This window comes from Anopheles coustani, chromosome 3 (assembly GCF_943734705.1).
Source record: "Anopheles coustani chromosome 3, idAnoCousDA_361_x.2, whole genome shotgun sequence".
In the NCBI taxonomy this organism is placed as follows: Eukaryota; Metazoa; Arthropoda; class Insecta; order Diptera; family Culicidae; genus Anopheles; species Anopheles coustani.
The window spans coordinates 45,630,185-45,644,567 of NC_071288.1; the positions used below are offsets into that span (position 1 = coordinate 45,630,185).

The following is a 14,383-nucleotide window of genomic DNA, read 5'->3' on the forward strand; positions in this document are numbered from 1 at the left end:
GGAGTTGCGTGACCGCGCGGGTACCGTGTGCCGGCCCGAGCCATCCGGATGTTAGTCGACCGTCGCTGTCCGTCGCGTGCTGTCATCCTTTCGAGCTAGCGTGCATCCGGGACCACTCCGAAAGTCCCGTCTGCGGTCGGTGAAGTGCTACGAGGAGTGCTTATCTTTGTTCTGTTTTTTTTTTCTCGTTACTTTGCATCTTCTATTCCCACCGCGGAATACGTGCGCGCTAGTGCGATTTTGGCAAGCGTGTGCCGTGAATTTATTTGCAGAATTGTGTTGGTGTTACACGCGTTTCATTTTAATTCGTACCGTTTTGTACAATTTGTTTTCATCTTTTGCCGCTTCCGGTACCGGTTGAAGTTAGTTTTAGGTGAATATTACGCTGTGACATACAGGAACATGAAGGTGCAGTTGCATTATCAAATTTTTTACACATTCTTCTTCTTCTCCAACTTCACCGTGCTAGATTGATAAGGCTCGATCAAGAGATTGTGTCGAAAGAGCGTACCGTAGGGGGCAAATAGCACACAAGGGCAATCGGAGAAAGATCACCAAGTCGAGGGGTGAGGAAACCGACGACGGTACAGCGAAGGCGGCGACGATCGAGCGACAACGCACACTATGACACGCGGATTGCTGCGGCTGTGCTGTCAGCAGGGAGATGCACTGCTGCATGTAGCGAAACCGGTGCATCCTCTGCGACTCTTCTCCGGTACGGTGAGGCTTGCGATACGCTTTGAGCGCGGGTTTGATTGCAATTGCACTCTCGTCTGTTTTTAGGTAGTGTCAAACTTTTGCAAAAAGATGGCAAACCAACCACGGCCGTCAAAGGCATCCCGTACAAGAATCTGGTTATCGGAGTACCGAAAGAAAGGTGGACCAACGAGAAAAGGTAGGACTCTACATGAGCGCTTCAGTAAGCTAGCTGTTTGTTTACACGTTATTTTATTAAAATTAATCTTATTATATATCTCTAGTTTGATTATTGTTAGCAAGAGTATCGAAGATATTTCTATTACTTTGAACTTTTTTGTTGATAGTTTTCTAACAGAGAAGCATTTAAGAATTACTTTTGATTTAAAAAAGCATTACATTCAACTACAAGAAAATTTTTCAATGCTGTGAACGATTTGCCATTAATTTTTGGATTAAAATACAATTACTAGCTCGTGCCATGTGGTGTCTTTTCAAACTAAATTGTCCTTTTAAGGGTTGAGACTATATTTTGCAATCCCAAAAAACACTATATTTAATGTTTATAGCTTATGTCTGGACACATAAATATGGTGTTTTAAAAATGTTGCTTCATGATGTTTGATTTTTTAATCTCCCGCAGGCCATTTCATCCATCAATAAATAAACTGTACTCATTTTTCTTATTAAAGTTTACCACTTAATGAATGTTAACTCAATGATAGTTATTGTAAAATTTGACTGGATTATCTAACATACACTAATCTTGTGTTCGCTATGTTTCTAATTTTCCAGAGTCTCCGTAACGCCCGTAGTTGCCGGAACTTTAATCAAGAAAGGTTTCAAGGTGCAGGTTGAAAGTGGCGCTGGTTTCGCCGCAAAATTCCGCGATGCAGACTACGAAGCCGCCGGGGCCAACATCGTGGATGGCCGGGCAGCATTTCAGACGGGTAAGTAGGGTGCTGAACGGCACGATGAATAGGAAAAAAATAATAATAATAATCGCTTTGGTTGCAGATATTGTCCTGAAAGTGCGTCAACCCGCTGAGATCGAGATTCCACAGTTACGAGAAGCATCGACGTTGGTTTCGTTCCTCTACCCTGCGCAGAACAAGGAACTGATCGATAAACTCGCCCAGCGGAAGATAAACGCTTTCGGTGAGTTCGCTCAAATGGATCTTAGCTTCGCTGGTTTGCGGAACTCTTTTATTTTATCCCCGGATTTCCTCTTCCACCAGCCATGGATGCCATCCCCCGTATATCCCGTGCCCAAGTGTTTGATGCACTCTCCTCGATGGCGAACATTTCCGGCTACCGAGCCGTCATTGAGGCGGCCAATCACTTTCCACGCTTTTTCACCGGTCAGATTACGGCCGCCGGTAAGGTACCACCGGCGAAGATCCTCGTGATCGGTGGTGGCGTGGCTGGTTTGGCAGCTTGTGGGCAGGCCCGTGGTATGGGTGCCATCGTGCGTGCATTTGACACACGGCCGGCCGTGAAGGAGCAGGTGGAGAGTATGGGTGCCGAGTTTCTGACCATCAACATCGAAGAGGACGGCTCGACGGCCGGCGGATACAGTAAGGAAATGAGCAAGGAGTTCATCGAGGCCGAGATGGCGCTGTTTGCGAAGCAGTGCAAGGAGGTTGACGTGATTATCACAACAGCCCTGATTCCGGGCAAAAAGGCACCACTGTAAGTTGCACTGTATTGTTCTTTCCTATTTCCTATCATTTCCGTCACTTAGTTCATCCGAGACTCCCAATATTCTTTTGGTGGTATCATCAGATGTCCCGAGTGTGATGAAATTAGTTAATCTGTTGAACTAATTTTTCTATCTATAAATAACAAGCTTATTATAAGCCATTGTTCTCTCCTCTGAATCCCTTTGCTTTTCCGTTTTAGGCTGATCACTGAGGAAATGGTGAAATCGATGAAACCGGGCAGCGTAATCGTTGATCTGGCCGCGGAGGCCGGTGGAAACGTTGAAACGACTGTGGCGGGTGAGATCCGTACCGTGCACGATGTGGTACATGTCGGTTTGACCGACTTCCCTAGCCGCCTGCCAACGCAAAGTTCCACCCTCTACGCGAACAACATTTCCAAGTTCCTGCTGTCGATGGGCGAGAAGGATCACTTCAACATCAACCTCGAGGATGAGGTGGTCCGGGGCAGTATCGTCCTGCAGAACGGCAATCTCATGTGGCCCCCACCGGTTATTGCCGTATCGGCGAAACCACCACCATCGGTGGCCGCAACTGGCGCCGCGGTAGTGAAACCGGATGCCATCCCACCGAACCCCTTCAACGATACGCTGAAAAGCAGCATGGCCTACACGGGCGGGTTGGGAACGCTGCTAGCGCTTGGAGCTGTGTCGCCAAATCCGGCCTTTACGACCATGATGACCACGTTCGCCATGTCCGGTATTGTCGGCTACCATACGGTGTGGGGTGTGACTCCTGCCCTTCATTCGCCCCTCATGTCCGTCACCAACGCCATTTCGGGAATAACGGCCGTCGGTGGGCTCCTGCTCATGGGTGGTGGAGTAATGCCGTCCAACACCATAGAAACGCTTGCCGCTAGTGCGGCCCTCATCTCGTTCGTCAACATCTTCGGTGGTTTCCTGGTAACCCAGCGGATGCTGGACATGTTCAAACGCCCGACCGATCCGCCAGAGCACAACTACCTGTACGGCATTCCAGCCGCACTGTTCCTCGGCGGATACGGCATGGGTGCACTGCAGAATCTTCCCGAGATTCACCAAATGGCATACCTGGCGTCGAGCTTGTGCTGCATTGGCGCGCTCGTGGGCCTTTCGTCCCAGAAAACTTCCCGGCTTGGCAATGCGCTCGGTATGATGGGAGTTACCGGAGGTATTGCGGCTACCCTGGGGTACATGGCGCCAAGCACGGAGGTGTTGATGCAGATGGGCGGCGTGGCCGGTCTCGGTGGTCTGCTAGGGTCGATTATTGCCAAGCGTATCCAGATCACTGATCTGCCTCAGTTGGTTGCGGCATTCCACAGTCTCGTCGGTGCGGCTGCCGTGCTTACGTGCGTCGCCACGTACATGCACGATTTCCCCACGCTGGCCACCGACCCGGCAGCTAACGTGCTCAAGACGGCTCTGTTCCTTGGCACGTACATTGGAGGTGTGACCTTTAGTGGTTCGCTTGTGGCGTACGGCAAGTTGCAGGGTGTACTTAACTCTTCGCCACTGCTGCTGCCCGGTCGTCACTGGATCAACGGTGGCCTGCTGGCGGGCAATCTTGCTGCCATGGGTGCTTTCTATCTCGAGCCGTCGATGGCCGGTGGACTGGGACTGCTCGGAGCGACCGCTGCCATGTCGACGGCGATGGGTGTTACGCTGACGGCGGCCATTGGTGGCGCCGACATGCCGGTCGTTATCACCGTACTCAATTCGTACTCTGGTTGGGCACTGTGTGCCGAGGGTTTCATGCTGAATAACAACCTTATGACGATCGTGGGCGCACTGATCGGATCGTCCGGTGCGATCCTATCGTACATTATGTGCAAGGCGATGAACCGCTCGCTGCCGAACGTAATCCTCGGCGGGTACGGAACGACCTCGACTGCCGGTGGCAAACCGGCCGAAATCGTTGGCACGCACACCGAGGTAAATGTGGATGGTGTGGTAGATATGATCCGCAACTCGAAGAACATCATCATCACGCCCGGATACGGATTGTGCGTGGCCAAGGCGCAGTACCCGATTGCGGAGATGGTAAACTTGCTGAAGTCGCGCGGCAAGAAGGTCCGTTTCGGTATCCATCCAGTAGCAGGACGCATGCCGGGTCAGTTGAATGTGCTGCTTGCCGAGGCAGGTGTCCCGTACGACGATGTGCTCGAGATGGAGGAAATCAATGACGACTTCAGCGAAACGGATCTGGTGTTGGTGATTGGTGCGAACGATACGGTGAACAGTGCGGCTGAGGATGACCCGAACTCGATCATCGCCGGCATGCCGGTGCTGCGCGTTTGGAAGGCAGATCAGGTATGTACCTAAAAAGGATCCAACCCCTCTACCTTTATTAATCGATGCTCTTTTACTCGTCTCTTCCAGGTGGTTGTTATGAAACGTTCCCTTGGCGTCGGCTACGCGGCCGTGGACAATCCGATCTTCTACAAACCGAACACATCGATGCTGCTTGGTGACGCGAAGAAAACGTGCGACGCACTGCTGGGCAAAATCAAGGAAGAGAACTGAAAACACGACCCGTTGCGTTCCTGCAGCAGACACTCCACGCTGAATATTTCGGTTGGGTATTTTGTACTGGAAAATGAGGCGCAGATTTTGCGTCGGTGCATTTAATTTACGAATGTATGTTGGAGAGCACCACGTGCCCGTTCATGTTTATTTTGTACTTTAATTGTATTATATAATAAAGTAAATGCTTTTATGATGTATTTGTGAGTGGATTTATACACAAAAACCTTATATGTTTTTTGGAAAGATTATAGTTTTGTATAAGCATATCGTTTATATCAAAATTCAAGGACTAACAAAAAGTTTCAAAAGCTAGGTTAAAACAATTTAGCCTTGCCTGTTTATCTTTGACGATTCAACAAGGATACCGGGCCTAGCAACCATTGGTTACCTGGCAATTTATCGAGCATATACCATATCGTTGTTTACGAAGTAGCTCAATTTCATTCATTGTGAAGTGAACACTATTTTTTGCAGACTTTCAGTATTGTCTCTCTTAGAAAATGGACAACAATATTCGAACGAAAGTGCAGTAAGTTTAACTTTTAGTATCTTCCACGGCTGTAATGATTTGTTGTGTAAACTCTATTTATAAACTCGCAGGTGGATGGTACCCGGTACGGTAGAAATGGCGTGTGTTGTCGGCAACGTTGCAGTAGCCTTCGGATTAGGAGGTCACATCCTTTTTGTTAATCTCAAGACGTCGCAAAAGTCGTACTATATTGCCGACAGTGCCCAGACCGGTAATGGAGTGGCCTGTCTGACCGGGCATAAGCTTTTTCCTGTACTAGCGTTTGCCGAACGATGTGTTAATCCACGGCTAGTGCTTATCTCATACCCGGCAAACGCAGTGCTATCAATTCTTGAAGGTGGTAAGTGAGGCTTTGAACTGACGAAGGAAACACCTATCATCACGGACTGTAACATAATCGTATCGCCTTAATCGACTGCAGATCAAACGGAACGTTCCTATATCGCTTTATGCTTTTCGGAAAGCGAGCTTCTGGTGGCCTTAACTGGTGTTCCGGATTATACGCTTGAGGTGTACGCGTGGCGGAGCAAGGAGCTACTGTGCAAGAAAGCTACCGGTATTTTCTCTGACCAGCAGCGACTTGTGTGCAGCCCTTCTACCACCTTTGCCGTATGCCAGTATGCACCTCGTAAATCAGAACTAAAACTTTGGGAGGTACACGGAAATATACGCATTGGTAGACTGATCGAGCGCACCGTACAGTTGGCGATGGAAAAGGACGAGCTGCCGCTATGCATAACCTTCCTGATCGATGGAAATTTGGCCATCATTAATCAAAAGGCTAAGATTACCATCGTAAGTTGCACGAAACGGACACATTACAAAAGGATATCCTTTATTATTTATCATTACCTCCATTATCTCTAGGTATCTCCCTCCTCTGGACTAATAGGCCAAACCATAGACACATGCAACGTGGTCCCATCCAGCACCGACTACATTCCGTTCATTTTCTACTGCAAAGGCGGGCTTTTTGCTAGTGCTTCAGACGGTCAGGTGAACTTTTACAAGAAGCAAAAAGGCACCTGGAACCAGGTGTGGTCCACCCAACCGGATGCTCCATACAGTCAACTGCTGCACTTCTCCAGCTCGGAAGGGCTTTTGGGTGTCACGGTCGATGGGGCAATCATGCGTACCTCCCTGGATGGCGACGTTCGGAATGTGGAGTTTCGTATCGTGAAAGACCTGGACGTCGGTTACGGTTTCTGCTGTACTTGTTCCACGCTTCCAGGTCAAACTGTAGCCATTAAACCGACCGGAAGTGTCCGGGTGCTGTCGCTCGAGACTGGAGCGACCGGGTGTTCCATAAGTGTCGGTAATCTGCAGTGCATTGCACATCATCCGCAGATGCCGTGTATGGTGGTAGGATCTGAATCCGGCGTTCTCCAGCTGATCGTAGCGGACCGGCAAGGGCAAGCGAAGTTAGCCTCCCAGCTGTACCTTTCCCGCCATCCGCTTGTATCGGTGACGTTCGCCGTTGTGGACTGTAGCTACTTTGCCGCCGTGGATCAAACCGGAAATGTGGCGATCGTGGAAGTTTCGGTGGACTGTCAGCTGCATGTGCTGCAGGTTTTCGATGGACTACGACAGGCAGCAAATGTTTTCTTCTGGTGTAGCAATGAGGAAGCTCTGCTCGTACAGCCAATGGAGGACTTGCACAGCATCAGATTTGAGGAGATCGAATTTACTGTCAAACAGCACCATAGTGAAGAGACCAAACGAACACGGTTGCTGTTACCGAAACGTTACACACAAATCGTTCCAAAATGTTGCCAAACGGCGTTCCTTTTTTATGCCCATCGGGCACAGTGCAATGTTATCGATTTGCTGGAGATTTATCGTTCAGAGGGAGCCCTCACTGTTCTCACGCTGAAGTCGGTGGTGACGCCTCAGTCTGCGCAGCATCTGGAGCTTTGCGTAGACGAGCGGTTTCTGTACGTATGGTCGATGGATGGAAAAATTGCATTGTACGATGAATCTGGAGCAAGTGTAAACGCCATTTGCACGATGAACTTCAATGGACGGTTTAATGGAGGCATCAGACAGGTTTCACTGGATCACAAAAATGAGTAAGGGTTTGGTAGGAATAGGGCCCGAGTTTATGAACCATTATACATGTCATATACTTCCCTAGGTTCTTGTCCATCCTCTGCCACAACGGATTGCTGATTGTTTCGAAATTGATGCAAGCGTTCCCGCATTCGATCACCAAATCTTCACAACGAGAATCAAAGATGTTGGACTATCTATCTAAGTCTGACGCGTCCATTGAGGAGGATGAACGGGAACCACCAACCGGCAGTTCTCCGACAATGGTACCATGGATTGAGAAGCGAGAAATGGAGCGGCGTGCAGTCAAGGGAAAAGTCTACGAACCGGAACATGCAGCAATATTCGAGGAGTTTGCTGAGATCAAGAGGCAGATCAGCCGGCTGTTGGATCGAAATGAAAAGGCTCCCCTGGAGGAACGGTTTCCACTTCAGGTGTTTAACCTGAACGCGGAAGCGACTGAAAAGTTGACCCAGAAAGTAAGCTGAATGTTGCATTGTTTCATGGATGTACTTAAGACAGTGACCATTAACCACTCTCGTTCAACGGTTGTAGGCAAATGAAAGCAAAAATAACGAACGTAAACGATTGCAGCAATTTATTGGCTCCCAGGGGGAGATTAATGAAAAACTGATAGAAAACTGTTGGATGACGATGAGTAAAAAACCGTGGAAAATAAGGTATAGGCCGCCTATAGTTAATAAATGCTAGTAGACTAAGATCTTTTGAATGTTTTTTTGTCATACAACAGGGCGATGTTCAAGCGTGCCTTTGTGGAAAATTACGCCATGCTGCCCGACAGCCAGTACAAGCAGTATTTGAACAAAGTGTGCGTGTACCGGGAGACGGAACTGAATGCGAGCCATGATGCATTGCTCCCGTGGAAACCGACACCAACTTATCAGCTGGAATCAATCCTGAACCGTGATCCAGACTATGGGAACGTGCTGGATAACTTGGCCCGCGCGTCCATTAAGAAATCCTATTCTCTCTCAGGTACGACCACGCATCGGTTCTTCCAGCCTTACTCATTACGCTTCGATCAGCTAGAAGTCGTAACGTTTGAGCAGCTATGCTTCGAACGCATTTGTGGAGATGTAAGTCTTTTAAGATCAAATGTTTCGGCTATTAACAATGTTTGAATAATATGCTTATCGTCCTATTGGTAGATGGAAATCGAAAAACTAAGGAATTTGTTCAATAACAAGTTTGAAGAGATCAAAACCCTGAAACAGGAAGAAATGGACCTGGTGTTGAAGCGGAATCGAAGGGTACGCTACGTTCAGGACGAGCTAGTTTTGCTGGCAAAAATGATGGCGGATCGAAGCACGTTCGAGGTGGAGCATATCGACGATCCGGTCTTCGAAGCGGACGAGCGTCCCGAAACTATCATTCATACGGAAGACTCCGAGATACCCGTGGCGCCCTTTGTTAGTCCTAGTGTGGAACGGTTGATGGAATTGGACCGATTGGAGCGAGAGCGACGGCTCCAGGAGTTTCTTGCTGACGACTTTAAGGATCGAGCCCTTGTGACCATGATGGACGGTGTCCTGGAGCATCGCTGGGAGGACGAGATTAAGAAGAGCCTGCCACTACCACAGTGTTTGGTATGAGAGTAGAAAGTATTGTGACCGAGGGGAATGTTTTCTGGATGTTGTTTCTATTCGATTCTTATAGGAAATTGGTAAAGAACCCCAGCACTACAATGAGACGGACATCCGCGAGGTTCAGGAATACGAGGAACAGAGTAAAACGTTATACCAAGAACGGATGCGCTACCGCAAGATGTTGCAGGCAGAACTACAGGAGCTCGCTGTCAGTCTCGACCAGCAGATCAAGCGGTTCAATACTTCTGTGGCGAAGCTGACGCTTGAAAAGATCATAATTGAGTCGGCCATCCGGCAGGAAGAGATGCGTATCCTCCGCGCGATGTTGTACAACCATGCCCGTCTAATATACGATGCTAGTGGCAATCGACTGCGGGAACAAATCGACCAAACGGCTAAATACATCGATCAGCTGACGGATGTGATGAACGAGTTCCAGGAAAAAGTGGCTGACTATCGGAACACCTACGAAACGCTCCGAGGAAAGGATCGTTTACTGGACAAACAATTCAAAATCAACTTCTCCGACACCGCCCAATCGGCATTGGTTGATCAAGCGTATAAGATATTTAAGTAGGATCTTGCCTTTATCTGAACTTTAAGGGGTTTTATAAACAGAAAAACACATCTTTCTATAATATCATGCAGAAGAAGACCCAAAACTCAGCTGCGCTCCATCGTTACGGTGTCGGTGTTTCAGGACCTAGCCAAACGAATCGTCGCAAAGAAAACAGCAGGAACCCACGGGAATTTACTACTTCCGAAGGAATGTTTGGACTATCTGACGCACTGCGAAACGCTCGATCAGCAGTCAAATTGTCCGGCAGGGATGGACGGCAGTTTGTGGCAGACTTTGATCAAAATGCGTCGCATAAAGATCGAAAGCGAGTTCAGGGTAGGTGGGGTCAATCATTAGTATGATCTATCATTATCTTTAACGTATTTCTTGGTATTTAGCTGAAAAGTTGTGAATTGATGCTGTCGGACGCGGAAGCAGCGATTGGAGCGTTCCAGCGTGAAATAACCAGCAAACGAAATATTCTCACAAGTATCGAGCAAAATCTGGAACAGCTTCGGCATGAAAAGGTATCCCATTACGTTCGTCAACAGCTGGGCTTTGTCACCACTACCATTTGCCTTCCTACAGTTTGAAGATGCCACCAATCGTACGGTGCAGTTGGTTATGAAACGTGGCTGGATCGAGATACAACAGACTGGCCGGGAAAGCGATTTTGAACGGTGCGTTCTAATACATCGTAGTGACGTGGAGGACATCAATGCCATCATACGGCGGGCGGGCTCGAAAAAGCTAAACGCTATGGTTAACGCCGCCATGTTCCGGCGCAAGATCATTTACCAAGAGTGGGAGCATCGGGCGCTCAAGCTTCAACTGCGCGATCTCCGCGATCAGCTGGCTACGGTCGAGAAATGCAAGATCACCAAGGAGGTGCAGAGCTGGCTGAAGATGAAAGGTATGCGACGGACGGAAGACTTGAGCCAGGTGGCGCTGGAGAAGAAGATACGTAACGCTATACAGAACGAGGAGGAAATGTTACAGGAACTGTATGTACTTGTTCGAAGGTGATGTACGACTTGATCCACTTGACCCACTTGATATGTTTCCTTTTGTAGAAAAAAATCTCTGGAAGACATCGAGCAGCGTATCAATACCAAGCGTAGGGAAAACAAGGCCCTAGACCAACAAACGCGAGCGTTGAACATTGACGTAACTGAGCAGCACCTGCAGCGCGATACTGAGCTGGAGCAAACGGAACAGAAAGCGACCCAGGATCGAATGGCTGCGATTGTCGAGCGCGCCCGGTTGGTCCGGTTGGTGCAGGCTCAGCACACGCAAATTCTTGAGCTCGGCACCATGCTCGAGCTGCAGCGACTCAAGACGTACCCCACGCTGACGGCCTCCACGAGCGTCATGACGCACAATGCTCATCATTTGCTAAGCAACTGAGTTGAAGAAGTTGCATATATATGACTTGCGATGTATTTTTTAGCAATAGATTTTTTGGTTTGGCGTGCAATTACGATTGCCTAATAAAGAAGATTTGTCGTGCATGCAATAAATGGTTCAATAGTTCTCGATGTCATGACAATCACAGAGGACAGAAGACGTTTAATAATGTTAAAACATTGTGCGAAGATGGATCGCCAGCGAATGACTCTAATCGCTCACCGGATGTGGCACCATGTGGGTAAGTGATCATAATAAATTGTCGATACAGCATGGAATTCTACATCTGTAGCTAGCTATACCGCTTTTATAAAGGCATTTAGGCAATATCGTACATAAACTGATAGAAACAAGTATAGAACAATTTAAAAAAAACTTACTGAAAAACTATTGTGTCCTATACGTACCTAACTGACTGAACGTGACTAACAGAACCTAAATACATTTCAAAAAGAAGATTCGTTAATTGGACAAATGTTGCATGCTCAATGCACATACAAGTTAATCTTTAATGCGTTACGAATAGAGCACCGCACGCATCGCAACGTGTCGTCCACTAATTTATTTATCACACACACGCGTTATAGGCAACGCACGACTGTTTCCCCATTTCCGGCCGAATGTACGATGCATTTTTCAAAACCCTGACGTGACAGCAAAAACGAAAAAGCACCAAAATTTGGAGTATTCGGCGGGAAGTTTCGTTCACTACAAAATTCAACTCGTGATAGAAATGAAAAAGGGGCTCCGATTAAATGCCCCCAAATGAGGCACAGGATGGGATGGTGGTTGTTGTAGAGTTCAAACCCCATCGGTTAATTTTCTCTCTTTTCCTACGCCCTATTGGCGTGGTTGCTTGAACCGTGTCACGGTTCGTTGGCGATGGCGTCGGTGGGCCATTCGCGGTGGAAAAGCAAGTGCCCATTTCCGGCCAGCGCTATCCGTGACACCGAGACCGGGTCGGTGGGAGGAGATCGATGGCTTTGGCGGGGATGTGTCTTGGACATTTTCCCGACGTTCGAACACACACACCGGCTGGGCTCGCGTGAGTAACGAAAGATGGCGCAGAATCGTGCTTCGAAACGACAAGAACAAACCAAATAATAAAACCCCACTCACAAGCACAACCGAGCGTCGTCCGATCCGATTTACGGCTCGCGGTGTATGTCTATTGTTTTGTTGCCATAACAACGCGTAGAATAGCGTATCGGTACGGCGACGCACAGAGCGAAGCGTCCGATAGGGTGGTGGCGTAACACAACAGTGTGTTATGTTTCGCCCCCATGTTTCGCTTGGCTTGCCACCTGATTCACTGTGACCGTGGGGTATCCGGGAGGGTGGGGCCGAAAGCCCATGCTCGCGCGACGGCGAGAAGGAAGGATACCCGCAAGTAGCGCTAATGCTTTGCTAGTGTGCACGGGTCAGAGTAGCCGCAGATACACACCGTCACGGTTCTGTCGGCGCTTCGGGATGGTTTTCCCGCGCGACAGAGGACAGAGAAGACTAGCTGGCCAGCACTAGTAGTGGCAGCAGGTGGATTGTTTCTGCCTCCTAGCGTGAAAGGCAAAACAGTGCACACGATTCAGAACACTGCCAGACAGTGGACCGTAAAGAACTTACCCGCGGTGCATCGTCGTCGGCGTCGTGGTTCTCGGAAACGCTGCTAGACATGACAGCAGCTGCAGTCTGCTCGGCCTCCGGTACGGAAATTCTCGGTCAGTGTTTGGTTAGTTGGGTGTTCATCTCACACGCGTCCCGTACACATCCACGTATCCCACCGGAGCGTCCCGGTTAATTAAGTTCAGTTCCGAAGTTCAATTAAGCCAATTTTGTGGTATCTTTCGGGATCGGATAAGTTCTGCGAACGCGGCATCACTTTCGCTCGCGGGATGTGTCATCCGCCCGACAAGTGGTATCATGGAATGGAAATATCCGCACTTCACCGGTAACGTCGTTGGAGCGAACGAGAATAACACAGGAGCAAATCAGCGTAGTTTTATCTTTTCCATCCAACAAACACGCGCTGTTACGAGTCGCGATCTTAAAACTTGGCCGCGTCTTGTCAACTAGAGTGTCACTCGCAGTATCTATCTCGCGTCGGTCGTTCGTGCTTTCTTGCGCGGTGTTTGCAGAATTGTCAAAAATAGTCCCATTCGCAAAACAGTGCCCAGTTATGTTGTCCCCGTGATTGTGGCAGGTGACGAACGAGTTTGTTTACCTGGAGTTTGCTATCAAATCGCATTTGAAAGCCCTGCACACCTTCGTCATCAACCCAGCACGTGTTGTGATTGCGTGTTTTACTAAGGCAAACCATAGTGGTTCATTTTAGTCAAGACAAGATTTTGTTATCATTAGCTGATAGTTATTGTATATGTTTCACTAGGTGCACAACCAACCTAAAACCATCTTTCGTAAAGCGTGATGTAACTTTTACATGGTGCAGCAAACTTACGGCAACCTAAAACATTCCGGTAATCGTGACGCTGGCCGCCCTACCGAACCGACTTCGCCGGGAACAATCGTCTCCAAATGCTGGGGCGTACAACAATTCGGTGTCATTGTGAAGTGATCGCGTTGGGACGACGCTTGTGCGAGCATGCCATTTTAATGCATTAACCGTACAATTGTGAATAAAGCGACCGACTGTGGCTGTGAGGTGGTTTATATTCCAGTTGGCGGTTTGTTTTCTGTAGAACTGGTAATCCAAAGTGATTTGTTTCGTGAAAACATTTTGCGATCGGAATGGGGTATAACGTTAGGGAGTGCAAGAAAAAGTGTGTTTGTTTATTACCGGTTGCCTTGCTCTAGAAAGGGAAAGCGATGATTACACATAGCAATCGTTAAGATAAAGTCCGTATTCGCAAGTGTAAACTAACCTTTGCATTCCAGTAGAACATTTGTTATTCGATAATTTGTCGTTGTGCAACTTGTGATTGTTTAAATTTTCAGATTAAATCGACTGAAACTTTTACTTATCCACTGCAATTATACCGAAACTATCTTATTTCATATTGAGTTAAATGTGTCACAATTTCAAACACCAATCCTTTTAACATTTTTTTTAGTTAAACCGAAAATGTAATCAAATTATCGGATAATAACATGCGTCATGCTAACCGACCCTCAATAGCACAGGAAGCTAATCGATTGCGTGCGACCGTCGATCAACCTTGGCCGAAGAAGCGGTTCGCGGCATCGGATGGGATTGGAATGGGAATAAAAATCGATTCCAGAATGGCAAACTTCTTCCAGTAACGTAACTTTCCGACACGCTTTGCCATCATCACCACGCTCCCTCGTGGGCCTTAGTT

General features: G+C 48.1%; 2 protein-coding genes across 3 annotated transcripts; both read left to right on the forward strand.

Annotated features, from left to right (window-relative positions):
* The first annotated feature begins 86 nt into the window (after nucleotides 1-86).
* On the forward strand, nucleotides 87-5,118 carry LOC131260741 (NAD(P) transhydrogenase, mitochondrial-like). 2 transcript variants are annotated; one of them, XM_058262547.1, is made up of 8 exons: nucleotides 87-373; nucleotides 470-715; nucleotides 784-895; nucleotides 1,492-1,646; nucleotides 1,714-1,854; nucleotides 1,935-2,388; nucleotides 2,599-4,705; nucleotides 4,775-5,118. In XM_058262547.1, exons 2-8 carry the CDS (start codon nucleotides 625-627, stop codon nucleotides 4,916-4,918), a joined length of 3,204 nt encoding a protein of 1,067 aa, XP_058118530.1. In that variant the 5' UTR covers nucleotides 87-373; nucleotides 470-624; the 3' UTR covers nucleotides 4,919-5,118. The 2 variants fall into 2 exon arrangements, with proteins under 2 accessions (XP_058118530.1, XP_058118529.1); XM_058262546.1 differs by having other exon boundaries at nucleotides 120-135.
* A 303-nt stretch (nucleotides 5,119-5,421) lies between these two features.
* On the forward strand, nucleotides 5,422-11,072 carry LOC131262012 (cilia- and flagella-associated protein 43). The gene is made up of 13 exons (XM_058263908.1): nucleotides 5,422-5,450; nucleotides 5,522-5,790; nucleotides 5,872-6,245; nucleotides 6,318-7,519; nucleotides 7,585-7,978; nucleotides 8,055-8,179; nucleotides 8,251-8,596; nucleotides 8,669-9,106; nucleotides 9,177-9,679; nucleotides 9,755-10,001; nucleotides 10,064-10,192; nucleotides 10,254-10,669; nucleotides 10,739-11,072. Exons 1-13 carry the CDS (start codon nucleotides 5,422-5,424, stop codon nucleotides 11,070-11,072), a joined length of 4,806 nt encoding a protein of 1,601 aa, XP_058119891.1.
* The last annotated feature ends 3,311 nt before the right edge of the window (nucleotides 11,073-14,383 follow it).